We start from the raw sequence: 17765 nt of genomic DNA, 5'->3' as shown, positions 1-17765 counted from the left end.
ATTTTCCTCTGCGCCTTTCTCTTCAATCAGTAGATACTTGTTGGCTGCATGAATGTTTTCGTTTCCCTGAGTTTAAGAAAAAAAAGCTTTTAATTTATTCTTTCAATAGTTATTTGCTCAATGCATAAATAAATAAGTGGACATGTGAATGAATGACTCTTTAGTACACTGAGCAGGTGGCACGATCACCTTCTCAGCCTGCTTCAGCAGCAATCTTGGTTCATCACCCCAGATTCTGCATCCCACTCAAGTCGATGATGAGCCTGTGCCCATCCCTGGAGCTGCTTGGGGAGATCCGCAGCCTCAGGCCTGCCCTGGAGCCATGCCCTCCGTCTCCCCTTTCTCTTCCAGACAAGACCTCTGCTCTAGCCAAAAATACCTGCTCTTCTGGGCCTTCAGTCTCTCTGCCTGTTGTCTGAAAGGCGCTTGACAAAATTCTCTCTTCCTTCAAGGCCTGGCATTTTCAGTGATTTTTTTTTTTTTTTTCTGATTCCTACAACTGAAAGTGATTCTTGCCTACATCTCCTAGACACCTTTTTGGGTGGGGGGAGGAGATTGGATTTCCCTCATCATTCATTCTGACATGTTGTCTTATGCACTGCTGAAGCTCTTTGGGGGTTAAAACTAATTTTCATACATTTTCATACCTCAACATGTGCCTTATATACTGTCCTACAAATAACAGGTAATCTCTCTGTTTATTAAGGAATACCCCACATACACCTTTCTTTATAGACTAAATTTGGAGCCCTAGTCATGAAGGTCATTGCATGACATTAGTTTTATGTTTGTTTGTGTGTTTGTTCATTTAGCCCTTCATTTGTTTATCTGATTGTCCTAATCTAGTCAAGCAATGTGCCAGGCGTTAGAATATAAAGATAAAGAAGGCACATTCTAATGGACAGAGGCAGACACATATAAAGAAGAGCTGTGTCATCACACTCCCATCATAGCTGTGACCACATCGTAAAGATAGAGACCAGTTTCATTTGCAGAAGATTGGGTGTTGTAATGTCTCAAACATAACTCAAAGGGATTAAATACTTCAAAAGTTTTAAAAAGGTTGAACTCCTCATATCCCATGGAATCTCTTATAACCCTTCTCAGCTTAGCTCCCTTACCTACACGATCATCTGAGAAGCTGAGGGTGGATTTTGAGGTGTTTGTCCTCAGGGTCTTATCCAGGGATCTCATGGCCTGAGACCACTCTTGCCAATGAGCCTTTGAAAGGCTCTCCAGGCCAGTGGTTTCCCAGTCTCTGAGCCTCGAAATGCTTCCCAGAATCACATGGTCCTTCTCAGCATCAGGGGCACAGGCCAACACCAAAGTGTTGTACATATACAGTATAGATGACATGGGTAATCATTTGCTGGGTGTTGGAGTCATAGAAGGCACTTGGCATCTGGGAAGACACAAAGGGAAAAGCAAAGAAGCCAAAGCAGGGTGGTAGATCCAAGAGAAGTAGCCTCCTCCCAGTCCGTGCACCACTGTCCACAATGGAAGGAGGATAACGTGGACAGAATGGCTTACTCGGTTTCCTCGCTGGTTGGGGGAAGCTACTTCCTTGAGGGCTGAGTGACAATCAGCCAGGTGGAAGGGGAGGTGAGGTAGTGTGTGCCAAGCATCAGCCACCTGAAAAGGCAGGTGGGAATAGGTTGTGAAGTGCTTGCCATCTTGCATTTTAATGTGATTTTTCCAAGAAGCTTCTTCCCCAGCAAGCCCTGTCCAAAAGTTGTCTCTTCGGTAACTTACACCTTTTCCCATAGGCCACCATCCCTTTTCTCCCAGTATCTCATGTCCTCTTTTCTGTCTCATGGCTTTAGGACTCCAGGGTGTCAACTGGCAGACAGCCTCCAACCGGCAGGCACATCACACAGACAGGTTCTACAGCCAGGATCTCATCGTACGGAGAGGCCAGCCCTTCCATATGTCAGTGACCTTATCCCGAGGTCTCAGCTCTGGAGGAAGTGTGACATTCACAGTTTCCACAGGTACCTGCTCACTGCTCCCTGCCCCCCTCCCACATACACACCTTGAGGAGACCTTGGGGCTGTGCATCCAAGGGGCGGTGGGTGGTGGCAGCCTCAGGCTCTAACCCAGATCTACCATTGACTTAGTAGAGTCAAGTTTCACCTACCTCTGAGGGTCACAGTCTTAACCTCAAGAGGGGTTTGGACCATGTGATCTCCAGTTGCTTCCAGTGTCATAACGTGCTGCTTCATTGTATAACGTCTCCCAAAGAATCCCTGCAGTTATATTGGAATCTGGTTTCTCCGCAGTCAGCCAACGCTACTTGGTTTCCATTGTCCTATGTCTTTTTTCCAGGGCCTTACCCCTCAGAGTCGGCCAAGACAAAGGCTGTGTTTCCACTCTCCAATGGGACAAGTAGCAGCGGCTGGGGTGCACAACTTGTGTCCAACAGGAACAATGTTCTGAACATCTCCATCCTTAGCCCTGCAAATGCACCCATTGGGAGGTACACGCTAAACATGCAGATCTCCTCCCAGGGCAGTGACTCCATGCTGAAACTTGGAACATTCATACTGCTCTTTAATCCCTGGCTGCAAGGTAGGCATCCAACCACCCACACTCCCAGCCATCAGCTAAGGGATGTCCATGGAAAAGAGATGGAGGGAATGGTTTTCATGGGCTCAGGTTTGATTAGGGGAAGGTTGTGGAATAAGGAAAGAGCACAGAAGTTAGAAGTCAGAAGCCAGGGATTTTGGTCCAGCTCTGCCTCTGAACCCGCTATGTGAGTCTGGCAGTCTCTCTACCCTTCTGAGCCTCAAATTCCTCACCATTAGATGGACAGCTTGCTATTTCTGGGGCTGTTGCAAGGATCTCATGAGTTTTTGAAAACTGTATAGTATGGTGTAATGATGACTACAGCACCATTCTGCGGCCTGGAGACAGCTTGTGCCTGAAGAAGAAAGTTTTTCATTCCCAGAGGTCTTATTTTCAGATTCTTAGGTCATCTCAGCTTCTCTTTCAAGTTGATAGTTCTCATGATATGATGTGGAAGCATTTTAGCCCAAGGCTTCACTCCTCAGTGGAGCTGGGGGAAGGGTTGAAGGTGTGGCTTGCTCCGGCCACCATGTGGGTACTCAGGACTGAGACAAGGTTGAGTCTCTATAGTTCTCTGTAAGATTCTATCCCCTACTATCTGTTTTTTTCGTGTCAAACAGCTGATGGTGTCTTTATGAGTAACCATGCTGAGAGAGAGGAATATGTTCAGGAAGATGCTGGCATCATCTTTGTGGGAAGCACAAATCGAATTGGCATGATTGGCTGGAACTACGGACAGGTAAAAGGGTCATAGAGGCTGGCAGTAATGTCCCTATTCTACCCAAAGAAGCTCCGCAGCAGACCCCACAGATAGGTGGCAGTTCCCAAATCTGTCCATTTGCCTGCCTCTTATTTGTTCATTCATTCAGAAGATATTCATTGATGACCTACTATGTGCCAGGGGCCAAGGTGCCTCTGTGGATACAGGAGATGGATAAGACATATTTCATGTCTTTGAAGAGGTCACACTTTCACGGGCAAAACAGACACATAACTAAATTGATGCAACAACGTGTTATTGGTACCATGATACATGAATGAAGATAAGGCCCAGTAGAGACTTGCACAACAATATAGTTTCTGTTATTCGTTCTGTGTCATAATGTGATGAAATTTCCTTGGTGTGAGCATTTGACCTTCCAAGGGTCCTATAGTACTATGATGTCTGAGTCCACAGAATTCCCGAGTTTGCTCAGCTAGCCACATCCAGGGATTCCCTCCATATTTCCTTCTTTCCAGCAGACAGATGAAGCATTACAATGAAGTACCTTGGGTGGGGTGCCTTGGATGTCCAGCAGAGGGTGGACAGGTGCACATTCTGCCATGGCCAGACCCCTTTCTGTAGTCAACCAGGGCATATCTGCCATGTATTTTATCTTCAGTATAATGCCATATATTATATATGTTGAGTTTTATATGTTGTGTTCTGTGTTAAATTTCATAGAAAAGAAGAAAAAGAGGTGGGGTGGGTAAGGGCATAGGTGCACTGAGGGGTGGAAGGGAGGATAGTTTTGATGGGGTGATCTGGGAGAGCCTTGCTTAGAAAGGAACTTAGGATCAGAAACGTAATGGAGACAAGGGAGCTGGATAGATATCTTGGGGAAAAGCACTGGAGGAAAAAGGAACAGCATATATGAAGACTCAAAGGCAAGAAAGAGCTTGGCCTTCTCCATTTTGTGAAAATGGCTTCAAATTCCAATTTTAGTGAGACACTTTGTAATCAGTTCCCAAAAGTCTAAGTGATATGCTAGAGATCAATGTCAGAACCAGATGGAAACTTTGAGATGTGCTCAGCCTGATCCCTTGTTATACAGCTGGTGAAATTGAAGCCCAGACAGGTCAAGTAACTGCTCTCAAGTTCGTAACAGTGAGGGAGTCTCATTAAACTTGAGGGGCCTCAGCACAGGGCCTTGTGTACAGCAAGAGGTCTGGATGAGTTTTCAGGGTTAAAGGTCAGGTGGGTGATTGTTCCTCAGTCTCTCAGTTCTGGGGGCCATGGAGTGGGGGGGAGATATGGGCAGTGCCCATGGCTCTTACCAGCATAGCCTCCTTGCCCTCAATTAGCTGATACTACTTGTAATTTCTTTCATCGTAACATATGGCCCCATTTTGAACAGTTTGAAGAAGGCATTCTGAACATTTGCCTCTCAGTCCTGGATAACAGCCTAAATTTTCGCCGTGACCCTGCTACGGATGTGGCCCACAGAAACGACCCCAAATATATTGGCCGGGTTCTGAGTGCAATGGTGAGTGATGAGAAAACCATAATAACTAGTTGTTCCCCTATATCAAACTCAGCTATGGGTTAGGCATAACCACTCATCTTGTTGGTTGATGTCTCACAAAATAAAGTTGGTGGTTATTACATCCCCATTTTGTACACACAGAGTATGACACGCCTCTAAATTAAAGGACTTGCCTGAGACACATGGGAGTGAGTGGCAGAGGCAGAACCAGACCCAGGCTGCTGGCTCCCAAGCCCTTCCCACTGTATTGTGAGGCCTTCCTCAGATGACAAGGACTTGATCTGTGGGGGTCCACCAGGGCTGGGAGGACACAAAGCTGAGACATTGCTCCATCCCTAGGGCTCCTGGGGAAGGGGCTACGCTCCTTTGCTCTGACCCATCCCCTCCTCAGCACAGAGAGCTTGAGTGCCAGCGGGGAGGGCAGAGGTTGACATGGTCATCTTCTAGATGGGAAACCTGATGCCAGGGGGCTGGCGGGAATCACACACAACTTAGCCTTTGAGTGAGTCCAGCCAGAATAAGGCCTCCAACTGCCCGCCTGGGGCCACCTTCACTCACCCACTCCCTCCACGTGAGAAACCTACCCCACGTATCCAAACACACACATTAGCTGGATACATACACAAGCTGAATGCTGGGGGAATGCTCTATACTCAGTGGGTAGAAAACCTCTCCATCAGAAAAATGTCCAAACAAGGGATAACCTGCTCAAAAGTTATAAACTAAAAAGCTAAAAGTCAGAGCGTTCTTGAACTTTAACCCTCTGAAACTAAACAGTTACTCAGAAGTGTCAGCTTTTGTGTGTGTGTGATTAATGGACTAGGCATTTCCAGTCTTTTTTGAGCTGGAGAATATCCAAGCTAATGAGCTAGTTACATGGTTAACTGAACGACCTCCTGACTACATGATGGATATTGGGGGTCATCAGACAGGGCTTCTTAACTTGCACCTGGCAGGACGGGTGTGGGGAGGCCCAGAGAACGTGGAGGCACTGAGGAGACGGTGGGAACCAGGGTGGCATGAAGAGTCCAGAGAGGGAGGGGGCCCAGGCTGAACCGTGAAAACCAAGTGGTCCTAGAAGGCTGGGATTAAAGCCCAGGCCAAGGTCTAGGAAAGCTGGTGTTTAGGCAACTTAGAAAGTTGAGTCTCCTCAGCTCAGGAGAGGGTGGGGGAGGCAGCTGGCTCCAGCAGCTGCTGACTCACTCCAGCCCTCGGGACAAAACACTTGATCTCAGAGCCAGGCTCCTCAGCTGCACCTCCCTGCTCTCTCTCCAGCCCTCCTGGTTGGGCTGGACCACGAGCTAATTATGGCCTGTGTGGGGCTTTGAAACACTCGGCTTTCAGTCAGAGATGAGCCTGTGATTACCACACTGGAGGCTGGAGCACCTGTGACTCAAGAGATGGAGATGGGCCATGCAATCTTCCATCTTGAAGGAGCCCCGTGGCCCTGATCCTGCAATTCCAGCCCGGCCGTCCTGGAGGGGGTGCAGAGCTCACCCAGCACACAGAGGGGCTGCGAAGGCTGGGTCAGCTGGTCGTGGGCAAGGATCCTTCCATTTCCAGACTGCTGGTTCTCACAAGCCTTGCCTTGTGAGCCCCACAGAGAGAGGGAGCAGTTCTCACTGTGAGGTTGGGGTAAACGCTACTCAGTTTCATAAACTGAAGACCTGGCTGCTGGGAGACAGCTGAGGGCATACTTGCTCCTTCTGTTCCCTGTGTTGGAAGGAGAGCTTGAACGAATCAGCTTGTCAACAATCAACCAGCTGACAAGCAGCCAGGGTAGGCTCGTGACTCAAGTTTCTCCTTCTTCTTTCCCTTTTAACTTTTTTTTAAAATTTGGCTGCCTTGGGTCTTAGTCATGGCACACAGTTGTGCATCTTTTGTTGCAGTGCACGGGTTCTCTAGTCGTGGTGCCTGGACCCAGTGCAGCTCCCAGGCTTAGCTGGTCTGTGGCACATGAGATCTTAGTTCCCTGACCAAGGATCAAACCCACATCTCCCACATTGCAAGGCAGATTATAACTACCGGGCAACCAGGGGTGTCCCTCTTTTGACTTTTTATTATAGAAAAGTTCAGACGTTCACAAAAGTAGAGGAAAAAGTAAAATGAACTTCTATGTGCCTGTCACCGGCTTCATCAATTACCTACCCAAGGCCAGTCTTGTTTCATCTGTGTCCCCTTCTTCATGCATTATGTGATAAATTCCGGATATCACATCATTCTGTCCCTAAATATTTCAATATGAGTCTCTAAAAGACTCAGACGAAGAGATTCAGGTCTCTGGATTCCTAGTCTAGTGCTCTTTTCATGTGACTTATTCAAGAATCAAGGGTTTCCCAGGTGACACAGTGGTAAAGAGTCTGCTTGCCAATGCAGGAGAAGCAGGAGACACGGGTTTGATCCTGGGTCAAGAAGATCCCCTGGAGATGGGAATGACAACCCAATCCAGTCTTCTTGCCTGGAAAATCCCACAGACAGAGGAGCCTGGCATGGAATTGCAGAGTCAGATGTGACTGAGTACGCACAAAAACACCCAAATACAAGAATCATGCGTTAAGCTGAGTGAATGAATGAATGGATGGATGAAAAGCGAAAGTCCATCTTTATTCTTTTCAAGAATAAGTTAGTTGCTAAAGTTTTACAGTGATCTTTTCAGAGGACCAGGACACCAAAAGAGAGCTTCAAACTATGGATCCCCAAGTCAGGTGGCAGCAGTCTGCGAGTTCTGGCCAGGACTTGACTGTAGGCTGATTTTCTACCCCTGCTTCATCACTGGCAAGCCATGGAGCCTTGATTTTCTCTGTGAGCTGGGAATAACATATGAATTAGGGGCAAGCATGGCCTGTTAAGGAAAGCACTTTCAAATTCATAAACTTCTTGATACCCATTATCACAATTATCATCCAAATCGCCCAGAAAGACACAGAGACTTGAGGGAGTCTCCCTGGCTTCCTTCTTTGACTCCTTACCTTGCCGCCTGAACTCTGCCTGTCACTCTCTGTGCTGATTCCTTTGGGGTTTATTCCTGCCCAGATCAATGCCAATGATGACAATGGCGTGATTTCTGGGAACTGGAGCGGTAGCTACACTGGTGGCCGGGATCCTAGGAACTGGAATGGCAGCGTGGAAATCCTCAAGGAGTGGCAAAGATCTGGCTTCAGGCCCGTCCGGTACGGCCAGTGCTGGGTCTTTGCTGGAACCCTCAACACAGGTATTCTGGATGAGGTGTGCCTTTGCTGGATGGATGGGCAGCAGTGGGGTGCCCCCAGGTACTGTCTCCACTGCACCTCGAGTCCTCAGACTGCCCTTGACTTGCAGTGTTGCGATGTTTGGGGATTCCCTCCCGAGTGATCACCAACTTCAACTCAGCTCATGACACAGACAGAAACCTCAGCGTGGATGTCTACTACGACCCCTTGGGACGGCCCGTGGAAAAAGGCAGTGATAGCGTGTGGTGAGTATCTGATCCTTTCTGAGCACCAAATCTGAGCAACTTCTCCCTAGCTCTCCCCAGCTCCTGGGACCAGCTCCAAACAGGAATCAGGAGGCAAGTACCATGTCAACACATGGTTTAGAATGGAAATGCTATCATATCTTGGCCTTTTGGCTAAGATCAAGTGTAGAATGGAAATGCCGAAGCTAGCAAGACCCAAAACAACCCTTCTCAGAGTTCTGCAAACGCTGATGGTCCATTTTATCTTGCCACCAGATGAAGGCTCTGATACCAGTGAAAAATATGATTCCTGGGCTCTGTGAAACTGCCCTGAATTTATAGGGGCCCCTAGACCCTATGATATTTTAGAAGAGAAACATTGAAATCATTGATTTTCTAGTAAGAAGAATAATGTATGTCATTTCGGGCAACCCATATGACTTAATGGGCTTTCTTAAAGAAAAGTGACATATTTTCTCATATATATATATACACTTGCTTTGTATCTTGATTGCTAGAATAAAATGTTAGCTTATTCTGGATTTCAACTGAAAATAGGAAACTTTATAAGTAACTGGAAATATATATTTCTAAACCATAAATATGACATGCACATATGTGTGTGTGATATATAATATATGCCAACTGAAAGGAGGTTATCTAAAACTTACAGACATATATCTATAACTTTGTATAGCTGCTTATATACATAAAATAGATATTGTTACAGCTATTTAAGGTTATACCATATGACGAGTTATTACCAGATGGCAACTGAAAATAGTTATGTCTATATGTGTATATACACATAGATGTCTACGTATATAAAGTACTACATGCATATGTCAATAATCCATTGTTTGAATCCATTTCAAAGGATATACATATAATAATCATTCACATGCATATACATGTGAGTATATGTATTCTAGATAACTTAATAACAGATGTTATCTTTTTTCCAGATGTTCAACTTTGAGAAAGTCTGTATAAAAAATTCTTTATTGCTTACTATTCCCAGAATAAGTAGATGCAAGTTTACTGAAATGTACTTAGGGTAACTAATAGAATAAAGTCAAAGGAATATTAAAATTAACCGAAAGAGATATTAAAACAAATAAACAACAGCCCGCACCAATAATGGCACTGAATACTGTAAGCATCCTCTCCCCTCTGAAGGGAGGGATGTGTATGTAATTCACCCAAGGTCACATGGATGCTAGGGTTTAATGGGGGAGAGAAAGTTTATTTCAAATGTTCTTCCTTAATCTACACACACATAATGTTCTCTCTAGTGATGTTGCTACTTACAGTGAGGTTTTGTTTTCCAACTTCTCATAAATGAATGTCTTTTCTTCTCCCTGTTTTTTCCTTTTGTTATTGTGTCCAAAATCCCACTGCAACCTTTTCTGATCCTTGGGACAATGCCATTCCTGGCTTTGTCTTCCTTTAGAAAAAGAGATGCTTGTTCCAACAAGATGACTGATTTTGGGGAAAGAGTGGCCCTCTTCGGCTTAACCCTTCTGTGATTATTCTGCACACTAGGAACTGCAGAGGGGTCAGAAAGCATGAGGCTCAGTCCTGCTGAGAGCACGTCTGGTGCTGTTAGGGGACAAAAAGTGGGGAGGCCATTAGAGACTATTTAGTGATGCAGTGTGCCAGCTGTGTGTCAGACAGTACCGTGGGAACTCAGGGAGAGGGCCATCAAGGAAGACCTGCTGGGAACAGAAAGTTGGGGCCTTTAAGCTGAATTTGGAATTAGACCTGAGATCTCTTGGTTACTGGTTCATGCTACACATTAGCTTCATAAGTTATTCTAAATGTAATCACCTTGGGGCAAGTGTGGACCCCTGGAGACAGTCTACTATCATTTCTGTTGGCTTTGCTGCAGAGTGTCAGGCCGTAAAACTCTGATTTTTCCTGGGGTTCCTCATCAGAACCCTCCTCAGAAAGCAGTGGGTGCTGAGCATTCCTTCTCTTCCCCCTTTTCCCTGCAACTATGGGTGGGGAACCAGCACTGGATGGTGTGTACACAGGGATTCCTGAGCCCCAGTTCCAGTCCCACTCACCATCCAGCTCTAGAACTTGTATAAGCCACTCCACCTTTCTGACCCCCAGTTTCCCCATCAGTGAAATGTAAATGTTGCCTTGGAACTAGATGTTCACTTAAGCCTCTTTAACTTTTTGACTCTGTGAATCTTCAGCTTACCCTACTTTTTGAGTTAGAGCTACACCTCCCAAGAGTCCCTTCAACGTGGTTCCTGCCAGGGGTTGGAGGGAATTAGCGCACAAGTTATTTTCTGCCTGGAGTGAAATTACTAACCTATTGTTTTTTCCTTGCCTATTATTAAAAGGACAGTTTGAGTTTGGACAGAAATTCTTCTATCTGAATCTGTATGTTGCAAATGTTAAAAGCTTTTAGAACCTTGTTCAGATTTGCCTAAAGTAATAGAATGTAAGGATCAAGTGAGGTTAAGCACCTGAGAATGCTTAATAATAAAAACAGCAGCAACTAATAATTTGCTGAGCAATTGTGCTTCAGGTCCCTTTCTGAATGCCTGCATGTACTCTTCAGGAACAATGAAATAGGTGCTATTGTGATCACCCCATTCTACAGCTGAGGAACCTGAAACATAGTGTCATTCATTCAAGGGCAGATAACTTGGAAACAGTGGAGCATGGATTTGAACCCAGGCCACTTTGTAAACTATGAAGCACCAGAGAGATGCCAAAGAATATTATCACTATTCCTGACTGATGTTTGAGAAACCTGACCGCATAACTTGAGATTTTCCAGAATAGGGGTTGAGGTAGTGGCTGGACACCAACCAGCTGAAGAATCTGGGTTCTTTGGTTCACACTTAGGTGGAAAATGAAAATGTTCTATGACACTAGATGCTATTTCAGGATTCAGTGGGGAGAAACGATTTGCCCAAAGTAGAACTGAAATAATGTCCACGCTGGAGGTGAACACAGGTGTCTGTCAATAGGACTATTCCAAGTCAAAGAGCGTTAAGATCTCTGAGGGATCTTAGAGAGGGACCCACTTATCTCATAACCGAGAAACCAGAGGCCCAGGGAGAAGCGCTGGTAAACAGCTGAAGACATTTGGGTGCTCTCAATAAGGGTCTAGCTTTATGTAAGTTCCTTAACTTTCTGTACCTCAGTTTCCTGTCTGTAAAATGAAGGGCTAGGTCAGGGGACCTCAGCAATTTCTTCTAGAGCTCTCTTTGAGTCACATTATAGCATCCAGTGGGGTCCGTTTCCTTCTAAGCCTTTCTGCTCATGCCAGTGGTTTGACTTAAAAGGCACAAGGCTCCGGAATTTTCACTTCTTTCGAGTCGGGACACTCTGGGAAAAGCTTCTTTACTACGGCTCCCCTCTGTACCACTGTGAAGGAGGTCTCTGAAGCCTGCAAACAAATGTTTTAGAAAAGTTTGGCCAAAGTTATCTTAATCTTGACATTTCTGGCTTGTTTTCTTGGTTCATTTGACTTGATCCCCCAGTTTCTCAAGTCACAGATTTGACTCTATTTGTAGCCTTTACAGAGCTCAGAGGTGGAAGGCCAATGGAGATTGCCCATTCTTGTGGTCGGGGAAGTGGTGTTGGTCAGTAATGGAGAAGAACTGTCATAACCCACACCCCTACATGAGCCCTAACTCCTAAGGCATCTATCTCTCTGTGACCACCAGCCTCCACTACTAGTTAGCCAGTCCCCAAAGTACCTGGAGCAGCTTGCTTAGACCCACAGCAAGGAAACCAAGGCTGTAAGAGTGGCAGGGTTCCAGAACAATTCAATTCAGAGAGCATAATGCATGAACTGCATGTCAGACCCTGCACTGGACACTGGGCACCAAGCAGAGTGAGATACATGAACCTCACTAGAGGAGTTCCCAGCTGCACAGGAAGCTAGATGATTGCGGAACAAAAGTTAAATCAGAGATAGTATAGATGTAGGGTTGGCACTCTCTGAGTATGTTCAGTTCAGTTCAGTTCAGTCGCTCAGCTGTGTCCAACTCTTTGCGACCCCACGGACTGCAGCATACCAGGCTTCCCTGTCCATCACCAACTCCCGGAGTTTGTCCAAACTCATATCCATTGAGTTGGTGATGCCATCCAACCATCTCATCTTCTGTTGTCCCCTTCTCCTCCTGCCTTCAATCTTTCCCAGCATCAGGGTCTTTTCAAATGAGTCAGCTCTTTACATCAGGTGGCCAAAGTATTGGAGTTTCAGCTTCAACGTCAGTCCTTCCAATGAACACTTAGAACTAATCTCCTTTAGGATGGACTGGTTGGATCTTCTTGCAGTCCAAGGGACTCTCAAGAGTCTTCTCCAACACCACAGTTCAAAAGCATCAGTTCTTCAGCACTCAGCTCTCTTTAGAGTCCAACTCTCACATCCATGCACGACTACTGGAAAAACCATAGCCTTGACTAGATGGACCTTCTTGGGAAAGTAATGTCTCTGCTTTTGAATATGCTATCTAGGTTGGTCATAACTTTCCTTCCAAGAGTAAGCATCTTTTAATTTTATGGCTACAGTCACCATCTGCATGATTTTGGAACCCAAAAAAGCAAAGTCAGACACTGTTTCCACTGTTTCCCCCTTCATTTGCCATGAAGTGATGGGACTGGATGCCATGATCTTAGTTTTCTGAATGTTGAGCTTTAAACCAACTTTTTCACTCTCCTCTTTTACTTTCATCAAGAGGTTCTTTAGTTCTTCTTCACTTTCTGCCATAAGGGTGGTGTCATCTGCATATCTAAGGTTATTGATATTTCTCCCAGCAATCTTGATTCCATCTTGTGCTTCCTCCAGCCCAGCATTTCTCATGATGTACTCTGCATATAAGTTAAATAAGCAGGGTAACAATATACAGCCTTGTCATATTCCTTTTCCTATTTGGAACCAGTCTGTTGTTCCATGTCTAGTTCTAACTGTTGCTTCCTGACCTGCATACAGATTTCTCAGGAAGCAGGTCACGTGGTCTGGTATTCCCATTTCTTTCAGAATTTTCCGCAGTTTGTGGTGATCCACACAGTCAAAGACTTTAGCATAGTCAATAAAGCAGAAGTAAATGTTTTTCTGAAACTCTCTTGCTTTTTTGATGATCCAGCAGATGTTGGCAATTTGCTGGTTCCTCTGCCTTTTCTAAAACCAGCTTGAACATTTGGAAGTTCTTGGTTCACATGCTGTTGAAGCCTAGCTTGGAGAATTTTGAGGATTACTTTGCTAGCGTGTGAGATGAGTGCAATTGTGTGGTAGTTTGAACATTCTTTGGCATTGCCTTCCTTTGGGATTGGAATGAAAAGTGACCTTTTCCAGTCCTGTGGCCACTGCTGAGTTTTCCAAATTTGCTGGCATATTGAGTGCAGCACTTTCACAGCATCATCCTTTAGGATTTGAAATAACTCAACTGGAATTCCATCACCTCCACTAGCTTTGTTTGTAGTGATGCTTCCTAAGGCCCACTTGACCTCACATTCCAGGATGTCTGGCTCTAGGTGAGTGATCACATCATCACGATTATCTGGGTCGTAAAGATCTTTTTTGTACAGTTCTTCTGTGTATTCTTGCCACCTCTTCTTAATATCTTCTGCTTCTGTTAGGTCCATACCATTTCTGTCCTTTATCAAGCCCATCTTTGCATGAAATGTTGCCTTGGTATCTCTAATTTTCTTGAGTATGTTAGGATAAGATTTTTTGAAGGAGTTTGTATCTGAACTGCATTTGGAAAGACAAATAAGCTGTTATCAGCATAAGTGGTGGAAATCTGGGTCACATCTAGAGAGGGTCCCCTAACTCCATGAATTCAAAGGTCAGCATAACTCAGTTGCTGTCTCTAGGGACAGTGGTTTAGAAGCTTCAAAGATCAAATTAGAATTGACTTGAATGGATGAGCAAGGAGAGGCAGAGATTAGCTTCTTATAAAATAAATGCTTCAGTTTGCACTCTCCTGCACTCTTACTGGGGAAACACTCAAGACAGGAGCGGAGCCCAAGGTTGGGAGGTGGGAAAGAGTGCGGCCCACAACCAGGAACAAACCAGCACATGCTTGATGATGCACTTGAAAGGCACATACATCCAAGTAAGTGTGAGCAAAGTGCTGACTTTCAAACAAGGGAGGAACCAGGATGTGCTTGTTACCTACTTTGTCTTAAATTCTTGCCTTGCAAATAAGTATTCAAACATAGCTACTCACCTGTGTATCTTTACCAACTCACCCTTCTCCTAAGGTTCTCTGCCAGAAACAAAATGAATCTGAAATTTGGTGTCCTTACTGTTTTCCCTTCCTCTCTTTCCCTCTCACCCTTCTAAGATCATCTTCCCACACTCCTCCTGCTTTCTCCTGGGTAAAATATAACCGATTTTAAGGGCCCAAAAAAGATTTTGTGGGTCTGCCTGGAGATAATTTTTATGATGACTTTTCCCCCGTACAACTGTAGGAAATCTCACAAAACATATAAAGAAGTAAAAATCATCTATAATCCTATTGTTCATATACTTTAAATATTTGCTAGTTTCCTATGCAATCTTTATGAGTTGTTGTTTTTATAGAATTGGGATCATGCATTTTATAAGACTTGGGCACAAGACAGAGCATGTAATAGACACATCCTGCTTTTCCCCGTACTTGGAAACCAACCACTTCATAGTTTTAAACCATGTATTTTTTACTAAACAGGGTATTATGAACATTTTCCCAATGTCATTAATCTTCAAAAATAAGATTTTTAATGTATTATATTCCGTTGAATGTTAAGCCATTATCTCTTTTCCCACTAATAATGGTAAACTGTTTCCTATTCCCTGTTACCTATCTATACCCCCTTTTTTTTCCTACTTTAAATAACACTGTAACAAGCATTGTTGTATGGAAATCTTGAGCATGTCAGTGATTAGCCCTATAAGAAAGATTCCTAGAAATGGTATATCCTAGGTTAGAGAATGAATATTTTAAATGCTTATGACACCTATTGCTATTGCCTTCCAGAAATTTTGTAATGAGCTATGTTTCATTACAGTAGTGAGTAAGGGATTGCATTCTTCCCACTCCTATCATTGGTTGATATTTTTTCATTATTTGTTCACCTCTCATGACCTTATCCCTCCTTTCTTGTTTTGGAACTGACTTTTTAGCTATTCCCCTTTCCCCTGGAAAATCTAGCAGGGTCATAATGCACCTGATAGGTACTTAGGAAGCACTTCTAACTCTTGACAACTGTATAGTGTAGAACTCTGGATCTGGTCCCTACGGAAAGGCTTGCAAGTTTCATTTTACAACATGTAAAATGAAAACAGTTTTTCCTGATTATAAAACAATAAAAAATAAATTAATGAGAGTTATAGTAATATAGTTACCCAAAGAAAACGCTAATAATATTATGAGTTAGAGCCTTCCAGACATTCACGCTGTTTATACTCACACACATTAGATGTATGTGTGTTAAGTAATCATTACCCAAATGGGACCAAATTAAATGGTCTGTTTTATAACATGTAATATCTTCCTGTATCAATAGATTAAAATTTAGAGAGAATGTCGTTTGGTAGTTAAAAGCAGGGACATTGCAGCCCTTCTGCCTGGGTTAAAATCCCATTCTGCCTATTTACTGACTTTGAGACCTTGAACAAGTCACTTTACTTCTCTATGCCTCAGTTTCCAGAATTGTCGAAAGAGGATAACACTGTGAAGATTAAGATATAATGCAGACACTTAGTATTATTCTGTGTTGATACTTAACTGTGTTAGCTATTAGTGTTTATATAACATACATATGTTAAAATATTCATTTATTTTGTAATTAGAGCTTCCCAGGTGGTGCTAGTGGTAAAGAACTGCCTGCCAATGCAGAAGACTTCAGAGATGTGGGTTCAATGCCTGGATTGGAAAAATCCCCTGGAGGAGGGCATAGCAACACACTCCAGTATTCTTGCCTGGAAAATCCCATGGACAGAAGAGCCTGGAGGGCTAAAACTCCATGGGGTCACACAGAGTCAGACACGACTGAAACAACTTAACACACATATTTTGTAATTACAGAATTATAGAAGTAATAAGTAATTTTCATTATAGAAAATGAAAACATTGCAGAAATAAATAAGGTACAACTTAGTTCATATGCATCAAAATCTGCCCATATGCACAATTCTTACACCAAACCATTATTCAAACTGTGGTTATCTAAGATAATGGAATTATGGGGGACTTCCACTATTTTTTTATGATGATTTTTTTTTCACAATTGTAAGAAATCTCAAGAATATATATTTTCTAAATCAAAATAGGTTCATCATATCAGTATATATTTTTATAAGCGTATGCATACGCATACACACTCTTGTAATTTTTCTTCAGTTCAGTTCAGCTCAGTTCAGTTCAGTCGCTCAGTTGTGTCCAACTCTGCGACCCCATGAATTGCAGCACGCCAGGCCTCCCTGTCCGTCACCAACTCCCGGAGTTCACTCAGACTCACGTCCATCGAGTCCATGATGCCATTCAGCCATCTCATCCTCTGTCGTCCCCTTCTCCCCCTGCCCCCAATCCCTCCCAGCATCAGAGTCTTTTCCAATGAGTCAACTCTTTGCATGAGGTCGCCAAAGTACTGGAGTTTCAGCTTTAGCATCATTCCTTCCAAAGAAATCCCAGGGCTGATCTTCAGGATGGACTGGTTGGATCTCCTTGCAGTCCAAGGGACTCTCAAGAGTCTTCTCCAACACCACAGGTCAAAAGCATCAATTCTCCGGCGCTCAGGTTTCTTTATAGTTCAACTCTCACATCCATACATGACCACAGGAAAAACCATAGCCTTGACTAGACGGACCTTAATTGGCAAAGTAATGTCTCTGCTTTTGAATATGCTGTCTAGGTTGGTCATAACTTATCTTCCAAGGAGTAAGAGTCTTTTAATTTCATGGCTGCAGTCACCATCTGCATTTTTCTCACTTGGTGATATAATTTAGACATCTTTCTATGTAAATGCCAGACTGATTTTGCTCGTTCTTTTGGACAGCTGCATGATATTCTGTTGGATGGTTGTGTCACAATTTATCTAACCATTGCCTTATTGGTAAACATTTCCTCCATTATTTTTGCTATTACAAACAATGTTTTAGTGAACATTTTCCCATGTACATCCATGCGCATGTATGTGAGGGTTTTTATAGGAGAAATTTCTGGAAGTGGAATTACTGGTTCAGTGGGTATGTAGATTTTTAAAGGTTTTTCACACTGATTACCAAATTGCCTTTCACAGATGTCATACACATTTAAACTCCCACCAGTAGCATATGACAGTGCTTGTTTGCCCACACAGCAATGGGTATCATCCTATGCTTTCATCTTCGTCAGTCTAATAGGTGTGATAATATCTCTTTGTCATTTTAATTTTTTATTGGAGGATAAATGCTCTACAATGTTATCGTGTTTTCTGCCATACAACACAAATCAGCCTTAATTTTCTTTTAATTGTGGTGGAGTTAACACTATCTTCATGTGTTTAGTGATCATTTTTATTCC

The 17765-nt window shown here is 43.7% G+C and overlaps 1 protein-coding gene across 1 annotated transcript in view; it reads left to right on the top strand.

Annotated features, from left to right (window-relative positions):
• Window positions 1-17765, top strand: part of TGM3 (transglutaminase 3) — a 43815-nt gene that overhangs the window by 10993 nt on the left and 15057 nt on the right. Inside the window, exons 2-7 of the mRNA XM_004014391.5 lie at window positions 1824-1991; window positions 2326-2568; window positions 3186-3304; window positions 4683-4811; window positions 7845-8022; window positions 8130-8265. Of these exons, the coding sequence (XP_004014440.2) occupies window positions 1824-1991; window positions 2326-2568; window positions 3186-3304; window positions 4683-4811; window positions 7845-8022; window positions 8130-8265 (973 nt within the window). The remainder of the gene's footprint in view (window positions 1-1823; window positions 1992-2325; window positions 2569-3185; window positions 3305-4682; window positions 4812-7844; window positions 8023-8129; window positions 8266-17765) is intronic.

Source organism: Ovis aries, chromosome 13 (genome assembly GCF_016772045.2).
Source record: "Ovis aries strain OAR_USU_Benz2616 breed Rambouillet chromosome 13, ARS-UI_Ramb_v3.0, whole genome shotgun sequence".
Classification (NCBI taxonomy): Eukaryota; Metazoa; Chordata; class Mammalia; order Artiodactyla; family Bovidae; genus Ovis; species Ovis aries.
Note: the sequence above shows the minus strand (reverse complement) of the source record. Positions and strands in the feature narration are given on the sequence as shown.